The following is a 20,111-nucleotide window of genomic DNA, read 5'->3' as shown; positions in this document are numbered from 1 at the left end:
TCATACACACCCTGGACAAGTTTCTTATACGGAAAGTGGAATAATCATAGTTCTCACCTCCTGGGGATAGTAAACACTAAATGAGTTGGTCTGCATAAAGCCCTAGTCAGCTCTCAGCTCAGATTTGTGCCTTCCCTTCTGCCACTGTGCTCCTTGCCGGGAGGGTGGGTGCCAGTCAGAAATGGCCAGGCTGGCCTGCTGGCTCCTGTCTAGTCTCATTGCAACCACCTTCCCAACCAGCAGGCTGTTGTCATTTTTCCTTTTTGCTACGAACACGGATTAAAAATCCCTGTTGGGCTGTGTTTAGCTCTCTCTGCACAGGGCATGCTCCTCCTCATCTTCCCATATGGGCCTTTCTTCCATTCTTTTGTACACTTTCCTGCTAAAGTCTACGCACGTCAGAAGCCACTGTGCAGCCACTGGTGTCTTTTCTTTCTTACGGGGACAATTCATTTTCTAAAAATTCAGTTTCCTTCTTGGAGTGCCCTATTTCTCCCAAGCCAGAGTCGCTGTCGGGGTGCTGGGCAGTATGGTCACAGGGCCGAGGCTAGGCGCAGACTCCAGAAGCGCCTGGGTTCAAATGACTCCTGCTTCTTTCTGGCTGCGTGAGCCAGGGTGAGCTTTCTAATTCTCTCGGCCCTTTCTACTTCGGACACTGCCCCAGAACTACGAGTCTGACACAGAGTAAGCAGGCAACCATGGTGACCCACGATGGCTGTTCCTATCCTCTGGATACAATCTCACTCTGAAATTGTTCTCTAAGATTTTGGAACTCTGTCTTGTTATAGACCGAATTGTGTATTCAGCCCTCCTCTTCCGTTTCCTCCCCCAAGCTTGGCAGACAAGATAATGGTCTTCGCTCACCATTACTATTACTTTTACTAACAACAATGATAATGATGCGTGTACCTCGAACACGAGCTGTGTGCTCACATTATTTGGAGAGCCTTCTGAGCTCTGTCTCCTCCAGTCCCCATGACCACCCTCAGAGGAACTCAGCAGGGTTTTTTTTTTATTTATTATTTTTTTAATTCCAAGGTTTCTGATGCTTTCATTTCAATTATTTTTATGAACTTAGTGTCTCCAGGTTCTGAGCCACCAAATGCATGCCGTTTGAATCCCCGTCTTGAGTGACATCAGGAGCCCAGCTCCATCCCCTCCTGTGCCCCTGCCTGGGCTTCTGGGGCCCCCAGGGAGGGGCGCCCTGTGGGCCTGCTGCCGCCTGGACACCAACAGCCCCAGCCCTTCACCCACTGCACTGCCTTCCCTCCGTCCTGTGCCTGTGCGAGACTCAGAGCAGGTAGCATTTCACCTTTACACTTTTTATCAAAGTCAAGACCATATAATAAATTCACAAGTGAAGAAATAAACTTATTTTCCAAAGGTCAACCTCACAAGTTATCAAAGAAATGCAAATTAAAACAAGTTCCATTTCTCACCTGTAAAATTGGCAAAGATGAAAGTAATTATATATTCAGTCATTGGCGAAGGTGTGGTGGAAATGGGCACTGTCGCCTTCCACTGGTGAGGGGGTCAATAAATATTTACATGCAATGTATAAAGATTATAATTTACACATTAAACCAGTAATTCAGCCCCTAGAAAAATAAGCTAAGGAAATCACTGAACTTGCACAGATATATTTAAGTACAACAATCCATCAAGGCGCTACTTTCAATGTTGAAAATGAGAAACAATCTAAATGTTCAACAATAGAAGACTGGTTACAGAAATTGTGGTACAGAGAAGTGAAAAATATTTTACTACCATGGGAACTAAGCAAGCTCTAATGTGGAGTGCAAAGAATACAAACTAGACTGACCATAAATATTGTTTTGAATTGAAATAAAACTGAGAGGCCAAATGCTTCTGGTTAACTTTGGTGGGATTACAGGTAATTCTTATTTCTCTCTTTGTCATTTTCTTTTCTTTTCTTTTCTTTTTTAATTTACTTATTTACTGGGGAGGGGGGCAGAGGGAGAAGGAGAGAGAGTCCCAAGCAGACTCCACCCTGAGTACAGAGCCGGACACACGGCTTGATCTCATGACCCTGAGATCATGACCTGAGCCAATACCAAGAGTCAGACACTTAACAAACTGAGCCACCAAGGCGCCCCTCTCTGTCATTTTCTTTACCTTCCAAATTTTCTACAAAGACTATTACTTTTATAATTAGAAAAACACATACATGTATATTTAGGCTTAATGATATATCTATAGATCTCTTTATATGTGTATATATGCATACATTTAAGTTAGGTTCTAATGCTGCTTTCTGCACATCCTGAGAAGCGAAGCTGCTCTCCAGACAAACCAAGTGCATGCCCGGCCAGGGAAATACCCTGGTTTCCGCTGGTTTCCATGATGCACCCCCTCAGTCTCAGGGACTCCATTTGGTGAATGAATACCTTCCTTACAAGCTCTTCTCCCTCACACATTCCCATCCAGAGACTCATCAGCTGAGATCGGAGCCGGAAGAACTCTCAATACTCTTGACCGCTCCTGCACCATGGACCCTTTGGGTGTCTATGAAGCATATGGGATTATTTCTCAGAATAACCATTTTAAATACATAAAAGAGAGGCACCTGGGTGCTCAGTTGGTTAAGTGTCTGACTCTGGATTTCGGCTCAGGTCATGATCTCAGGATCATGAGATAGGGCCTTGCATCGGGCCCAGCATGGAGCCTGCCTAAGATTCTGTCTCTCCCTCTCCCTCTGCCACCACCCAACTTACTCTCCAGTACTCGCTTTCTCTCTGAAAAAATAAAATAAAATAAATGCATAAAAGAAAACATAGAGGATTTCTAGAAGAAAGCAGGCATTCCTTGAGCAGTGAGATTCTAGGCCATGTGCTTCACGTTTACCGCAAACCGAGGCTGGCCGAGACAGGAACTCATCTGCCGTCAGAGCCTGGACCCTGGGGCCTGGATCTATCACTCTGTGAGCTCTTCCCTCTGAATGATGGAGGCGATTCTAGCACAGCTTTTTAGTCTTAACCTCCCTCTCTACCAGGCCCAGGAAATGACCCCTTGACCCTTGCCATAAATTTACAAGGTCAACATCATTGTCTGTTTCCAGATAAAGGAGACTGGTGTCCAGAGATGTCAGCGTGGGGGGATAGGATGACCCCACCTCTAATATCCAGGCTCCCGTGACCTGCTCTTGCCAGTCGGAGCTCATGCAGGGCTCCTGTGGGACCAGCTGGGAACGGGTCCTCTAGGGCTGTTCGGAGGGAAGAGACTGCATGGGGGTGAGCCCAACCAGAAGAAAGTAGAACTTAGGGAAGGTAAGAAACTCTGAGAACACAGGATGTCGGTGGGGGGGCCTTTGATCTCACTGAACCTGAAGTAGCTTCCTGACTTTTATATTACATGAGGCGACACCCTACCTCTCCTTTTCCCCTTTTTCTTTCTTCAGCCAGTTTGAATTGGGTTCCATTACTTGTAATCAAGCATCCAGCCTAAGTCAGGTATGGATTCTCCCCATTTTACAGAAGGGGACAAACAGGCAGGACGGGAGAATTAAATCACTAGCAAGTGGCGGAGCCGTGATCCAAATTCTACTCTTCCTGACCTTAAAGCCTTAAGCATAACTGAATGTGCATTCAGGTGAAGGCCAGATTCACTCCTCAGAGGCTTGTAGCCATGCACCCACCTGCCAGAGCTGTGCCCTGGGTGGCCTGATCCTCTTACACACATGTCTCTTGGGGCTGCCCACGGGGTTCTTTTCTTCCTACACTTTAGTCGATGTGATTTCTATGTCCTCTTACCTGCACAGAGGGCACAGTTCGTCCCACGACTCCCCCAGGCACCTCTGGAGAGAAGGGGCATGGGTGGGAACGGTTCACAACCCTCCCCAGCCCTCCTCCTTCCCCAGCCAGACACCTCCCTGCCTTTGCGGCAGCCCCGGCTCACCTGTAGATCAGTACCTCATCGTCGGAGCAGTTGTACTGCAGCTGGTACATCTTCACGCGGGGCGCTGACTTGCTGACCGACCACTTGACCAGGGCCGAGGTGGTCGTCACATCGGACACAAGCACAGCGCGTTCCGGGGGGCCTTTGGGCAGCTCCCCGCCCCCACTGCCTCCACCTCCCCGGCTGGTCTTGCTGGAGCCCGTGATGTCTGAGAGGCGGGACTTGGGGGGAGCCGTGCGGCTGGTGCTGTTGCTGAGGTGTGGCAACTGGACGATGGAGACCTCCACCATGGCCGTGGCCTCCCCGGCGGCGTTGGCCGCGATGCAGGTGAAGGCGCCGCTGTCCTGAGACGTGGTGATGAGGATGTCCAGCGTGCCGTTGTCGAACACAGCGGTCCTTGAGGAGTTCCCCACCAGGCGGTCATCAGGGGCCACCCAGTGGATTAGGGGGCTGGGGTCCCCAATGGCCTTGCACTTGAGCGTGGCCGCCTGGCCCTCCAGAACCAGCAGCTTGTGCGTGTGCTGGGTGATGAGAGGCGGCTCGCACACAAACTCCTCCTCACGCACATGCCAGAAGTAGCGGCCCTTGAGGCCCCCCGGGGAGCCGCAGGTCTCCAGGTCATCGTCCCGCTCCAGCCGCCGCAGCCAGAGCAGCTCGCAGTTGCAGTGCAGCGGGTTCCCCCCAAAACTAAAAGACAAGGGTGGAGCAAAGGGCGTGGCCGTCAGGGCGGAGGCCTGGGAGCGGGCGAAGATGGGGTCGGGGGGCAGCTTCTGCAGCCGGTTGGACGTGAGGTCGAGGCGAGCCAGTTTCTGCAGGTCGGCAAAGGTGCCCTCGGCAATGTGGTCCAGCAGGTTGTGGTCCAGGCTCAGCTGGTGAAGGTTGACCATGCGCCGCACAGAGCCCCAGGGCAGGCCATGGAGGTTGTTGTAGGAGAGGTCCAGGTCCTCCAGCGTGAGCAGGAAGTCCTCGAAGGCCTCGTCGGCGATGCCGCCCAGCTGGTTGTTGTTCACAATGAGGTGCTGCAGGTTGACCAGGCCCCGCAGGGTGTCCTCCCCAAGGCTGGGCAGCCGGTTGCTGTCGAGGTGCAGGGAACGGAGGCTCTCGAGGTCCAGGAAGGAGAAGGGCTGGATGTGGCTGATGGTGTTCCTCGACAGGGTTAGGTCCACCAGCCCCGTCATGTTGGCGAAGTCTTGGCGGCCGATGTGGATGATGAAGTTGCCACCCAGACGTAGCTCCACCGTCCGCCGGTCGATGTCAGGGGGCACGAAGAGCAGCCCCTTGGAAGGGCAGAGGGTCCCCAGTGACTCAGACAGGTTCTGGCAGACGCAGTACTTGGGGCAGGCATCGACCACGGCAAACGCCATGCCAAATGCCAGCAGGCCACCAAGCAGGGTCTCCATGGTCTGGTCACTCAGGCCACGGTGCCTGGAAGGGAGGGACACAAGGTCAGGGTCAAGAGGCAACTTCCTAATGCCCCACCAGGGCTTCATCTGTCACCCCAACCCCTGCCTTATGGAGCAGCCCAGAATGGCTTGTGCTCTTGTGAGGTCTAACCTCTTCCCCCAATCGATCCCTCTAATATAGTTCTTTTTTTTTTTTTGCCTTAGCTCTTATCACTTTCTAACAGACTATTTAATTTGCTTATTAACTATGTTTATGTAATATTTCCTATCTCCCCCACTAGAATGCCAGCTCCACAACGGAAGGCTCTTTTGTCTGTTTTGTTAATTGCTATATACCACACATCTAGCATGGTGCTTGGAACACAGAAGGTGCTCCATCAATGTGTTGAACAAATGGAAGGATGATTCTATACCAGTGGTTCATCTAATAATCATCAGATTTGAAAAGTGTGTTCTGGATGTATGTTGACGCACTTTTATCTCCTTAATTGGTTTGGGTTTGGCATGAAATCAAATTGGACCAGCATTCCTTAGGAACAAGGACATGGACAAGGAGAGAACTGGCCCCTGGAGATGCCAGGGTTATTGGGGAACTGGTTGTAGACAAGTTTCCCCATGGAGAATCTACACAGTGGGTGAACCTTTGGGAGCTCAGGGAAGTGAAGAAGGGGGTGAGGCTAGAAGCAAAGGCATTAACTTCTTCTGAGCACCCTGTATGTGCTGTATCCTCTGCCCAGACCTTCATGTACCTCATCTCATTTGGGCTTTGGGAACACACTTCAGAAGGAAGGGCTTATCTTTGTATACAGATGAGGACTTGTCCACCTCTGAATCACCTCCTTCAGGTGTTCACTCAAAAGTCACCTTCTCCCTGAGGCCCCACCCTGGCTGTGCATAACCCTCTTTCCTGCCTTGTGTTTTCTCCTTGGGAATTCATCATGATCTACCTTACTGTGTATTTATTTCACCTGCTCGTCTTGTTTATTGCTTGTCTTCTGTACTGGCAACAAAGCCCCAAGACGTAGGGACTTGTTTTTATTCACCACTGTATACTCAGGGCACTGCCTGGTACATAGTCAGTGCTTTTGCATGAATGAATATCTAGGGAAGGAAAGAATGGACTCTGCCTTAGGTCTTTGTGCCTTCAAATCTCACAGTTTTCTCACTATTCCACGTTATACTAACTGCAGTTCTATTTATGTGGTGCTAAAAACATCATGGAGTTGGACTTTTGAAAATCCTGCACACCGGTTGTGTAGCGTCACCCAAAGCAGCGTGCTGCAAGGGGATCTTCTAAGGCCACTGAGTTGGGGACGCACTGCCTGGTCTTTCTTGCTCTTGCAAAAGCTCTGTATGCATTAGCAAGTGCAGAAGAGTTGAGGAATTCTGCCGCAGTAAAGAAAATGGATTAGTGTTTAATTCTGCATCGCTTCCCCCGTTTTGAGCTAAAGATATTCCTTTTTATATTTACGATTTTATTTATTTGACACACACACAGAGAGTGCACAAACAGGCAGAGCAGGCAGAGGGAGAAGCAGGCTTCCCGCTGAGCAGGGAGCCCGATGCAGGACTCGATCCCAGGACCCTGGGATCATGACCCGAGCCAAAGGCAGACGCTTAACCATCTGAGCCACCCAGGTGCCCCAAGATATTCGTTTTTGGAAGCAACAACCATTAATATCTGGAGGAAGTAGGGCTCCAGAGCTCCCAGTTTGAGAAGCACAGGTGCAGAAAAAAACAACTGGCTGATTTAAAAGGATACAACATAAAGGTCCCATCAGGAGCATCCAACCCAGAGGTATCTACGTGTGGAAGCTTCCCACCCGCCACTGTCTCTGTGCTCAAAGGTGCTTGGGTCTTTTAAGTCCATAATTAGCTGGGGCCCTGATAAAACAAATAGGGATCTTCTCTTTTTTCAAGGGCTGGTCCTGGCCACTCCCCTGGTTTATCTCTTACCACTCTCCGTTCCATTGCTCTTCATGTCCCAGCTAGGCTCAACGTCTCTCACTTATAAATGCAATGCTTGATCTTCCTTCGAGACTGCCAACATGCTCTGGTCTCTTCCTGGCCTCTCTCCCTACCTCCACTCCTGCCTGGCCAGGTTCTTATTCTCTCTCCAGGTCTCGGCTCTAACATCACCTACCCCAGGAAACCTCCCCATGACCTGGACCAAATTTGGCTCTGCTGCTATGTGCCCCTTAGTCTATATTTGTCCCACAGATTGCTCACTGCACTTTTCATTATAATGCCTTCCTTCCTTACCTATCTGCCTTCCTAGACTGTAAACGCCAAAAGGCAGGGAACTTAGCTATCTTGTCTACCCCTCACGGTACCCTCAGGACCTAGCACCACACCCGACTCATAGCAAGTGCCCAGTAAATATCAATTAAATGAATGAAGTAGGAGTTGAGCAAAGGGAGTTTCTGGCATTGTCGCTGAGGTTCTGAGGTCTGTATTAACCCTGTTCCGGGTTCATTCGGTTGATCAGCTGAGAAAACTATCTTTATGGAGAGAAACTTCAGAAGCATCTTCTGTCAAGCATCAGCTGCACTTCCCAGCATGACACCATGGTCATAGAGTCAGGGAGTCCGTATTTCTCTAGCTACCATGTCTCCTCAAGTAGAGATGAACAATACTCCCTCTACCCACTGGGGATCCAGGGACAACCACACCCAAGGATGTCCCTCCCTAGTTAAGCTGGAGGCAGCTGTGTGTGCACGTGTAGAGAGGGGGGTAATGTGCTGAAAGCCTAGGGCCTCAAGAGAAAGCCATCCTCCTTACCAGCTCTCATCAGTAAACACTGAAGTGACCTAAGGCTAAGCAGCACGTCCAGCATTTTCACATCATGGTGCATAGAGGAAATGGTAGTGCTCAGCAGGTTCCTGTGAGTCCAGGTTCAAGCTTGCAGGTGGCCCATGCCAGATCTCTGTGGTTCGTCCCTCCAGATTCTTCCCTCCACCCTCTCCGATTCTGCCCTGTGCCCTGGAAGGCTGGCTGTCTGGGCTGCATCAGTGCACCGTGGACAGACTGCCCCATCCTACAGCATCCCCTGGGGCTGACTGTCCTCGGTCCTGTTGCCTGCCTGCCCTCTGCTAGAGGGTGGCGGTGGCAGCAAGCAGAGAAGACTCAGACACTCCGGGGTGCACACCCTGTACATGGCCCATTGTTTCAAACAGTTCTGTCCTTGGAAATTATTTTTTAAAAGTTTGTTAAGGATTAACAAACGTCTAATGAATTCAAGGCTGTGACATAATAGAGCTGGGTAAATATATTTTAAGTAATCAGCATGGAAGATTACTGACAGAGAAGTGACTATTGAATCTTAATTAAAATCGTATTCTGAGAACTGTCACTTAATATATTACTCTCACAGTCAAACAAAAAGCAGCTTAAACCCTGGGTTGGGAGGGAGGCGATGGGGAGCATGTGGGTGTGCGTAATTAGTGCACACCCAGACTGGAGGCTCCCTCTCCTGAGCAGAAATCTGAGCTGGAAGGAGTAACTAGGTCCCTCTAAACATGTCTGAATGGGAGAGGTGGCAGAGGGGAGCAAGGAGAGCTGGAGATTAGGAGTAGGGGCTCTGGTCTCAGGAAAAAAGGAGCAGATGAAAGCCGGTGGGAGGGGCTCCGGGATTATTTGTGAGCAAAGCTGAGAGAGGTGCATGGGGGATCAGACGCGAGGCTGTGAAATGGATGCTGGTATCAAATGTCAGCATCAGCCTTCATGCAGAGGAATCCATCTGCAGAGGACAAGAGATGGTCTGCTTGGAATGTCTATGAGCCTGGGCTAGGGGAGGGGAGGGGAAGGGGCTGCCTGGGGAAGCAGACAGAGGACCCCGGAGAGGAGGAGAAACACTCTTCCCTGGATCTGCTGTGCTTGCAAGAATCCGCGCGTCTCTGGGTAGGAACAGTGTCTCTTCCCTCCTTGGGTTTCTTCAGGCAGTTTTCCCCAGCAAGGTGAGCACTGCAACTGGTTCATGAGGTACTCTTGTGCAATTAGGAACAGGTGTCCCTTCAGGGCATTTGTAGGGCCCCTTTCGCTGGACAACCTTGCCCAGTAAACAACCTACCCTCCCATACCTTGTGGCCTTGAGTATTGCTATCCTCATTTCAACCACTAGGAAATGAGGTTCAAAGAGGTTTGGGCTGGCCCAAACTCTCCCAGCTACTCTGAGAAGAACTGATGACTCTCTCTGGCTCCAGGCTGTCCTTGGAGTAGAGCAGCGCCCCCCCCCCCCCCCCCCCGACCGCCCGAGGCTTGCATGTGCCTGGTCTACAGGGAGAAAGTGACTGCCACAACTATGGGATTCTTAGTGACCTGTGACTGCCCAGCTGTTTGACTAAATTTGGGCACTTGAGTTTGCTGCTTAGGGATGGTGTTCTCAGAAGCAGGGGCCTAATTGGCTCAGAAAGACCCACCTGGCAGGCCTCATGGTGGTGATTCTCTCTCTCTCTCTCTCTCACACACACACACACACACAAACACACACGAGCACACGTGCACACACATGCATGCATGCACACACTTAAATATACTGGAATAAATATAGCGTGTGGAACTAGGCTGATGGTTTGTAATCAGAGTCTCCAGATGGGATTTTATATTTAAAACAAAAGGGACAAAGAAAGGCGAGGACAGAAAGCAGAAAACTAATGGACACGGCAGCAGAAAAGGAAAGTTCCTGTTCCTTCCCTCGATGGTGAGGCCACAGACTTTCCTCCCCACTCCCTCCAGCCCCTGGGCCCTGCCTCCCTGTCAGAACCACCTCGAGCTGTTCCAGACAGAAGAGGCAACGTTTAGCAGATGGCTGGCACGATATATGGGATATCTCTCCACCCTGATTTCCATTTAAAAGATACCTTAGCAACCAGCCAAGGAGCCACCCGCCCCTGGAGCCTGTAAATCAAGTAGGATGCCTGTCTCTGCGTCAGGTAAAAAGAAATGGCTCCTCCAGGGTGCTCCCAGCCAGGAAAGTGTGAATTAATAAAAGTGGGAGTGGTTCAGATCTGTCAGGAGAGGTAGCCCCCTGCTCCTTCTTTCCAGACTTGCCCTCCCAGAGCACTTGCTATTCCCCATAAATCATACCACTAAAGGCGAGCCCTGGGGGGACTGGCTCTGGGGCCAGGGGATAGGGGAAAGGAAACTTGACTTCCAGACAAGAGTTGATGGGGCTGCTTTTCTGGTCTAGGAGTTGGCAGGTGGTGGCCCTGCCCCCAGCCCCATGTTTGGCCCTCTCAGCCCCATCACCATTACCTCCACCTCCCAGACCCTCAGGAAATAACAGACCAGAGCTCCTTCTAAGGATAAGAAAAATGAATTAGCATTAGAGAGCTAATTTCCCCAACCCCCTCTCAGATGCTGCCCTGCAGAGAGATCCTTCTAGAACCCTCAAAAAGAGGGCAGGGAGCAAGCTTCATGAGTCTGTGCTAGAGAGAGAGTGAGCCCAAGACCTCAGAGTTCCCAGTCTGATGGGAGAGGCACAGCCTTTTGACCTCAGGCAGCTCCTATTTTGATGTTGGAGTCACAGCTTCTGGTTTGAAGCAGGTAAGGGGAGAGATACAGAGACAGAGGCGAGAGAGAAAGAGAGAGAGGAAGCCAAATCCCCAAGGGAGCCCCTTCCCCTCTAAAAGATCCTAGTTTCTTGGCTACAGAAGACACTCAAACAGGATGGGTAAAAACAGTCCCTATGCTGTCCCTAAACAAAACCGTGGGGGCAGAGACCACATCTTGAATCCTCAAACTTTGGCATAAACTAATTAAAAACAGGGGTCTGAGACAGCATGGGCAACAGGAAAGAAAAGGGGAAATAATGTCTAAAACATCAAAAGGGCAGAATGAGCCCATTTACGCTCTGTTTAAACTCCTATTGTGCAAGATAAGCAGTTGTTATCATAAGCAAGTTATTAAGCTCAGAGCTGCTTCCTTTCTGTTCTCAATGACAGCATTAGGCCTCCGTGTTAATGCATCCATGATAGCTTTTATTGTGTTGCAACGTAATTATGTGTTTTGCTGTCTCCTACCCCATTCACCTGGGAACCCCTTCTTGGCAGGGACTGTGTTTTGTTCAGCTCTGAATCCCCAGCAGCAAGCTCAGTACCTGGCACAGAGGAGGCATCGGGGACATGTCTGAGGATAGAATGAATGAGTGACTGACTGAAAATGAGTGTATGACCAGTTGTACCCCTTGGCACCTTCGCCACCCCTCACACGCTGACTTATTGCAGGAACACACTCACCTTTGTCTGGGGCAGGCCGGGCATGCTGGAGAAGCAATGCCCCAGACAGCAGGCTCCAACCAATGCTTCCCCATGAGAGGGGTGGAGGATAAATACCTCAACTCCCTCCCCCCACTGGTGAGATGACTCTGAGGCACGTTATTCAGTCTCCTGGAGGTCCCTGGTGACAGTGAGCCCCAATGCCCTTTGGAGTCACCTGTTCCTCACACCCCATATTGGCTTGACTATCTTCCCTTCCCCACCCCCACTCCTCTTCCTGCAATCACCAGCCAAGTAAGCCACTTCCATTCAGATCCTCGTTTCAGGTCCACTTCTGGGGAATCCAGCTCAAGGTCCACTTCTTAATTATAATTCTCATGATGTAAGGTACCAACTGAGTTTGGGCCACTGTGGAAATGTCACATACATGGAAATAAAAAATGATATGAAAATCACTCACATTCTCATCAATGACAAAAATAAAACACAACAAAACAAAAAAACCATCAACTCTGGGGAGGAAGGAGACCTGAGTTCCCACACAAAGGATTGGTCCTAAGAGTTGAATGGCAATTGTGTTCCACCCAACGTATTCACGACCACGGCCCTGTGGAGCACTAACCCTCTTGTCTCAAGACAGCTGTGAGCCAGTGTGTGAGTGAGTGTGATTGAGAGACGTCCATGTGCACACGCATGTGGAGTGTCGTTATCAGGGTTGGAAAGTGAATGGAGAGGTGTGTGTGTGAGGAAGTGGGCATGTCTGACTGATCACGTGCCTTGAGGCACCTCATGTGTGAGTGAGGGGGTGTTGAATGAATGGAGGTGAGTGAGTGAGTGAACGGGGTGTGTTTGCCTGAATGGAGGGCTGTGTGGGTGAGGGAGGGCCTGGTTTTACGAATGGGGGCCTGGATGTGAATGAGGTTGCCCGTGGGCCAATAGTGTGTGAGGAAGGGAGAGGGAGCAAGCTTGTTTGTTCGGCTTTGATGGAAACAAATGCTGTTTTGCTGCCGTGTTGTCAACTACAAATGCATTAATCTCCATGGTTGCCTGTGATCTGTCCCTGCTTAGGGGACACAGACAGCCCATGGGGCTGGCGGCTCTCAGCATCAGTTTAGGCCTCGACCTTCCTCCCGGTCCCTGCCTGTCAGCCTCTATTCCAGCCCTTAGGTGAGTGTGTGGGAGCTCTGGTTTCACACAGAGAGATTTTTGCTTTGATTCAGTCATGACTTTCAAGATTCCTTCTCTAAAATGCCCCCTGCCCCCCATTTTGAACACTTTCTGGATTCTGTCACCTGAAGACTCAAGCAAGGATCCTGCTCTGGAAGGCGGGAGGACCACTCCTTCTGTACCTCAGAGGAAGAGTGTGGAGGGTATGGATACACAGGGATGCATTTCCAGTCACCAGGGCCTCTCTGGTCCCTTCTCCCTTGCCCAAAGTCTCCCCCTTCACCCTCCGCAGATTCATGTCCAAGAACCCAGTCCTTGCCATCTTAACCCTTCCCTGCTTGAAATCACAGAGCACCCCTGGGTTCACTGACTCACCAGCACCCCACCCCCAAGCACCCTGACCTTTCCTTGGGCCCCATGCTCAGGGTGGCAACCTCAGTGTGCCGTCCTCTCTAGGCCTGGGCTAATGAAAGGAGAAGTGGGTGGATAATTCAAAACGGCAAATAATCCAAAACTCATTTCCATTTGGCTAGGGAAGGTTCACACTACGATTTACTCTCCTCATTATGTTTGGCTCAGGCTAAAATTAAAATTGGCTTTTTCTCTTCAAGCCAAGCTACAGGGTAGGCAATGACTGGATAGCATTAGAGTTCACTCCAGCTGGAGAACATAATTTAGGGTTGATATCTCACTAGGATATCAGACTTGAAGGTCACTGGAGAAAGGAGTTAAATCTCCCTCCTCAGCCTGGGGCTCCCCGAGGGCAGGGCTGTGTCTTCCCCCCTCAGTCTGGGGTCCCTGAGGCAGGGCTGTGTCTCCTCCCTCAGACTGGGGCTCCCTGAGGGTAGGGCTGTGTCTTCCCCTCTCAGACCGGGGCTCCAGGTGGACAGGGCTGTGTCTAATCCCTATATCCCCAGCATCTCCCCACAGTACTGCCCCTGGAACTTGAAGCTAGCATTACCAGTGTTCTTCTGCTCTCTCTCCTCACCCCACTCTTAGGGGCCCCAGTGAGGGCCCAGCCTCCCAGAAGCAGCCCTGTCCAGCAGGTAGGCAGAGGGCTTCAGCTGGGCAGCCCCAGGCAGGATATCATTAAAGTTAACAGGCAGCTCTGGGAAGGAGGAGGTCTCATTACGAAGGCCTGCAGTTATTACCCTGCCCTGTTATTATGTGTTTGCTAGGATATCAAGCATGGCATATTTAATCTCGGGCTCCTAATAACACCTCTGATTATTAAAACAGAAAGAATTTAGACAATCAAATTGGTTTCTTGATGGGAGTTTTTTTTGCCTGTTTCATCTCTCCTGTTTGTGGTGGCGGTGGCAGGGCTGGGGCTGCTTGCCACAAGGAGGAAGGTGGGCATAAAGAATCCCATGTTGCCCCTCCAAGGTGTGTCTGGTCTTCCCTTGGCCTTGGAACAGAATCCCCAGCTAATGGCCAACCCAGACTTATAAGGTGACACACACTTATCAGTCAGGGCTACCTTTGTTGTTTTATAACCCCCACAAATTCCCTAGCAGGCATAAGGCGTAAGAAAAAGCCATAAAAGAAAAAAAGGGCTTCCTCCCACTTTGTAATAAGCAAATGGAACAAGGTCCTCCTGCCTGTTCCTTCGCTATGTTGCTCTCCCATGTCCTCCCAGTTCTGGGGACCAGGGGCGGAGATGCATTATCACTCGGGGTCCTCGGAGGAAAGAGTTGACAGTGTGGAAGGATTGCCTGAAGGAAGTTTAGTGAAGGGACAATGTATGGCGGGTGTGGGGAGGGGTAGGGGAGCTCTAGCGCCCAGGGACTGGCAACAGAGGGGAGGCTTTTGCCCTTTTGCCCCCAGGCCTGAAGGGGCGAAGACAGAGCACAGTTTCAGGAACCCGGGCCTGTCACAGCCGTGGGAGAACAGTGGCCCAACAGGAGTCATGGCCCTAAGTACAGACCACATCCACTGACGAACTGCCCTCTGGGAGGGAGCTGGCCAAGGAAGTAAGCACCTCTCACTCACACCCTCTCTCCTCCCGCTGGGACATCCCAGCAGCCAAACCCAGGAAGCCAGAGGGCAAGGGGGCCTGCATGAGGCTGTCCACACAGGTTGGCCTCCAGGGCCACACGGCAGGACTGTGGAGAGTTTACTTGGAGGCTCCAGTGGAAAATAATCTGCACCCAGAAAGAGCACCCCTCACTGCTGTCAACTTTCCCAAGGAGTCAGCAGGTAGTAAGGCCACTTGGAAGTGCATGAAAAACAAGGAGGAAGAGGGAGTGAGTAGCAAAAAGGAGGAAGAGGAGAAAGAGAAAGGAGAGAGTAATCGTTTGGAAGCAATAAACCCCACAGACTCAAGGGCAGCAAGTATGAATTCAATTTAGTTTTGTCATTTACAGAGCCGGTCTTCTTAAGCACTGACAGGCTGATCAGATAAAAGTCACTGTTGCCACCAGGACGGCACATTTAAATTTTTATTGCAAACACCAGGCTCCATTACCCTGGGATTTGCTCTCTGCATCCCTAATATTGTCTTTCTTCCTGTTGGAATACGGGCGTCCTGACTCGCACACATGGACTAGTGGAGCAGGAAGAATGTGATGCAGGCCTTCTGTGCCCTGGGTCCCCATCCTGGTACTGCCCTGGGCCTCAGCAAGCCACTTCTCTTTCTTTGTGCCTCAGTTTCCACATCTGGGCAATTAGGTTCTGTGTGTGTGTGGTGGGGGGGTCCATTTCCATCCCATTGAATGAGATTGGGGGAGCAATGAAGACTCGGGCCCCATGGGCACCCTAGGCCACTCCCACCCCAGCCCCTTAAGTGTGGGGAATGGAAGAGAGTCTCCTCTCTGTCTTCAAGTCTGAAAACCTCACAGGGTTTCTCTTTTTCCTTTTTTTTCAGTTTATAGACTCACCTCTCCCTTCCCTTTATCTCCTTTTCCCTCCTGTCCTCCTTTCTCCCCATGATCTTCCACCCTTCCTCATTGCCCTCTGCCTCTGCCTGTCTTCTTTGTCCTTTCCTTCTTTTCTCCTTTGTTCTCCCCCCTGGAGACTGTCTGGAGTGGAGATCTGGAACACTGCAGCCAATTCCTCCCTCCTACGGCCCTCCATGCCCCCCCAACCCCCACCATCCCCAGACACAGGACCTGCTGGACTCAGCGGCAGGGACTCAGTCAGGCTTCTGTTGAGCACCCACTGCCCATGGACATGCAGGACATGGGTATGGACAGAACTGGACAGGACATCCCCCCTCTTCTCAGGAGGAGCTTACAAACACCTGGATAACTGAAATCCAGCGGGGAGGTGGCAGTGTCTACAGTGCGTCTGGATCCCTCTGCATGTTATCTCACTTACACCATTTGATAGTGTAATACTACTTGCCCATTTTATAGGTGGAGAAACTGAGGGTAGAGAGAAGAGCGGTAAAATGCTATGGGGATTCTTCAGAAGACATTCCTCCTAACTAGAGCAATGGAACACTTCTTTAAGGGGGTAGCACTAATTGTGGCCTTAAATGGTAGATGGTAGGATTTCAGCATCTAGGCATGGTGGTCTTAATGAGAACATTCTAGAAGGACAAAGATTCAAGGTGTTGTGGGAGTCAGAGGAGGATTTAACAAAGCTGAGTAATTATAGAAACCTTTCAAAGGAAGACCCTTTCGGAGGTCCCAGTTGGAGAAGTGCTGTCCTAAGAAGCCTGACTTTGAGGGAAGGAATCTAAGTGGGAAGGACACAGACTCTGGAGTCCAGCCACCTCACGCACTCAAATCCTGGTTCTTACTAGTGTGTGACTGTGGGCAAGTTGCTTGATCTCTCGGTGCCTGGGTTTCCTTGCCTGTGAAACTGGATAATTTCATAGAGTTGTGAAGATTAACTAGGTCACTCCGTGTAAAACTCTTAAGCAGAGCTGAGCACATAGTGAAATCGCAAAACAGGGTCACCCATTATAATTCTTATTCTGTGACTGTCTTTAAGTCACAACTGGCTGTTCTCAAAAGAATTTTTGGTAAAGAATGGATCTGAGATTGCCACTGAAATAAAAAGCAAAAACGTAAAACATATTCCAGAATTCAGCACCCCCCGGGGACTTCTGCCACTAGCTGAAGAAATTCTGTTGTGGTAGGTCACGTGGGTAGAGGTTAATGCAAGTAAAGCTGGGGTCCCGAAGCAACACTTGAATTTTCCACCCATCTGGCTGCTCCCATTCCAGGGTTAGGCTCGGGGGTAGTTTCGGGATAAGATGCCTCCAGGCCCAGGGAAGTGGCAGGGACTTTTTTTTCTTTCATGAAGGAGCCTTCAAAGGCAAAAGTGCCTAAGACCCATGAAAATCATAATGAGGGGCGCCTGGGTGGCTCAGTCGTTAAGCGTCTGCCTTCGGCTCAGGTCATGATCCCAGAGTCCTGGGATTGAGCCCCGCATCGGGCTCCCTGCTCGGTGGGAAGCCTGCTTCTCCCTCTCCCACTCCCCCTGCTTGTGTTCCCTCTCTTGCTGTGTCTCTCTCTGTCAGATAAATAAATAAAATCTTTTTTAAAAAATCATAATGAAGCCCTTGCTCGGGGTACTGGGGATACTTTCTGCTCACCTGCCACCGTGGGGACCACAAAAGAGAAGGGTCCTCCACACCTCCTCTCTGATCACTTCCAGTTTGTTAGTAACTCCTCTACCCTGCTCCTTCCACTGATGGCCACCAGCATGTGCCATGCTCATTACACTTCTGTCACTTAGGTTATGTGTATTTATTGTGCTAAATCCTTAGCAGCTATAAATATTTATTGAGCACCTGCTGTGCTGCGCTCCATACAGAGTCTGAGTAAATAGCTCCTCTGTGTTCTCTAGGAGACTAAAATCTATTAAAGGCCAGACAGAGAGACCCAGCACTGAGGGAAGAGGGAGAGGTGTGCGGGGCAGCAGTCTGATGACAGAAGCAAGATCTGCCCTGCCTCCCTCCTCTAACCCACAAAGAAGCAGACTTTTGTCTCCTTGTTTAGGGGCTTCCTGAGGGCAGGGCTGTGTCTCCCCCTCAGACTGGGGCTCCCTGAGAGCAGGGCTGTTTGTCCCCCTCAGACTGGGGCTCCTTGGTAACAAAGTCTTCTATTTCTTCACCGTGAGAGTAGTTCTTCAGGAAAACTCTATACTTCCTCTTTGCAAGGTGTAAATACCCGCACTGAACTTCTCATTAACCTCAGGCTAAACACATTCCCACCCTGTGCCTCAATTTCCCTAGGAAACTAATAGGGGCACTAATTAGCTTCAACATTGCTATGATGTTGGGGCGCCTGGGTGGTTCAGTCGGTTGAGCACCGACTCTTGGCATCAGCTCAGGTCATGATCTCGGGGTCCTGAGATCCCGTCCCATTTTCTGCCCCTCTCCTCATGTGCAAGTGCTTGCTCTCTCTCTCTCTCAAATAAATAAATAAATCTTTTAAAAAATTAAAAAAATAAATAAGTTGCTGTGATGTTAGGATGTGGAGTGAGACTCAGGAGTGAGCCTCACCCCAGTCTCTCTTCTTCCCCCAAACATAGCTACCTTTTGCATCACCATAGATAGACACAGTGTCACTATCTGATGATGTCTTCTACCTGCACTAACTGGGGACCTGGGATTAGAGAATATTTTATTTTATTTTATATTTTAAAGATTTTATTTATTTATTTATTTGAAAGAGAGAGAGCTCACCCCAGAGTTTCAGGGTGGGGGGCCCTACCCTGACATGTCACAGGTCAGGGCGCTCCCTGTATTAGAGCACAAGCAGGTGAGAGATCGGGGGGTGGGGGGTGCTGGGTGCCCCTGAGCATCGTCCTTCCAACAAGTCCCAGTGCGGGAGGGAGTGTGAATGCCTCTTCTTATTCACAGTATCATGGGGCCTCAGGATTCAGGGGGCTTGCTGATTTGGGGTAGGGTCTCACACTTTTCTTTTATCAATGGGAGAAAGAGGATCAGGGATTGGTTGAGGCAGTGAGGTTTGTGTTTCTCCAGCAACCCCTGGGCTTTGGTGAACTTAACAAGCAAGTGCTCCCCTCCAGACCCCACCTCACTGGGTAGGGTGAAAAGATTATTATTATGATAATCAGGAGAACAGAAGGAATTTGAAGCCAAAAGGGAGTTGCCCCTGACAGGGTGTGACTACAGCTGTCCACAGTCTCCTACTACTTTCAACTCCCTCAAATGTACAAAGGGTATTTGGGGGCAATGAGATCTCTGAATTCTCTTCCAGCCCTAACCTTTTGGGGTCTTTATTTTGCTGCAACACTCAAAAAGATCAAATAAATCAGTGGTTAAAATATTAATGCCTGATGATGTGAAACGAGAATTCTGTACTGCCTTAACCAAGGAACTGAGTCCCTAATGAAATTTTAGGCACTATCCTCTGACTCATGGGGGTGGTATTTGGAGTACTGTGAGGCTGGGAGAGTCTAATCATTTCTCCTATTCACATTACCTAAGTGCCTCCTGGTGTTCAACAGACAGCAGAGCCAGGGAAGATGGATGCCTCTGGCTTAAGTTCCCAAGTATTGCGGAAGAGATGGAGTGGTGACTCAGTAAACCAAGGAAGGGAAACTGAGTATTTTACTAAAGGGAAGAAACAAGGGCAACTTCTTGGTGTAAATGGGAGAGGTAATGGGAAGTCAGGTTGGACAGTTGGGAAGTTAATCAAATCAACCATGTCTTCCTTGACGCCCAGTGCTGCGCTTTTCCTCCAAGTACAGACTCCTGGTTGTCCTCTAATATCCATTCTCTTCTTTCCCGGTAAGAATCCCCACGTGATATTTGCCCTAAAGGCCATGCAGAATAAAGACTACATTTCCCAGCCCCCTTTGTACCTAGATGTGATCATATGACCAAGTTCTAGCCAAGGGCTGTAAGTAAGCCAGTAGTAGGTAATACCCTAGAGACTTCCTTAAAGAAAAGTCACACTCTTCTTTGTCCTTCTCTTTCCTAAGGACTGGAATGTAGATGCACAGATAGAGCTTGAGCAGCTATCTTGCTCCACCAGCCGGCAGTCATGTGTTGAGAATACAAAACAACAAAATAGAAAGAACCCGGGTACCATGGCACCACCACATAGTCCTGGACTCCATGCAGGTTTTTTTTAATTACATTTTTTTGAAATAATTTAAGATACATAAGAAGTTTTAAAAATGGCAAGAGTTCCCATAGACTGCTCACCTCACTTCCCCTATCCCCCATAGTACATAATCGAAGAAACAGGAAATCAACACTGATGCAGTGTTATTCACTCAAATATAGAACTTCCTCTGCATTTTTACACAAGAGAAAAATACAAGTCGCTTCCATTTAGGCCACTCTTATTTGTTCTGTCCTGTTTTGTTTTATCACTCACAATGAAATCTATTTCTAAGTGATATGATTTCCATAAAGTATAACAAGGTAGCATCCCAGCTCCATCCTGAGGAAGGTAGGTGGTAGGCAGAAGTCGAGCTGGCC

At 49.8% G+C, this 20,111-nt stretch overlaps 1 protein-coding gene across 1 annotated transcript in view; it reads right to left on the bottom strand.

The window, feature by feature from the left end:
* Positions 1 to 20,111, bottom strand: part of LRFN2 (leucine rich repeat and fibronectin type III domain containing 2) — a 192,195-nt gene that overhangs the window by 35,184 nt on the left and 136,900 nt on the right. The window contains exon 2 of the mRNA XM_025862247.2: positions 3,916 to 5,340. Coding sequence (XP_025718032.1) covers positions 3,916 to 5,315 — 1,400 coding nt within the window. The 5' untranslated portion in view covers positions 5,316 to 5,340. The remainder of the gene's footprint in view (positions 1 to 3,915; positions 5,341 to 20,111) is intronic.

Source organism: Callorhinus ursinus, unplaced genomic scaffold (genome assembly GCF_003265705.2).
Source record: "Callorhinus ursinus isolate GAN/ISIS: 27379988/994484 unplaced genomic scaffold, GSC_fseal_2.0 scaffold59, whole genome shotgun sequence".
NCBI classification, from domain to species: Eukaryota; Metazoa; Chordata; class Mammalia; order Carnivora; family Otariidae; genus Callorhinus; species Callorhinus ursinus.
The sequence above is the reverse complement of the archived record's forward strand: the minus strand, read 5'-3'. Positions and strand labels throughout refer to the sequence as shown.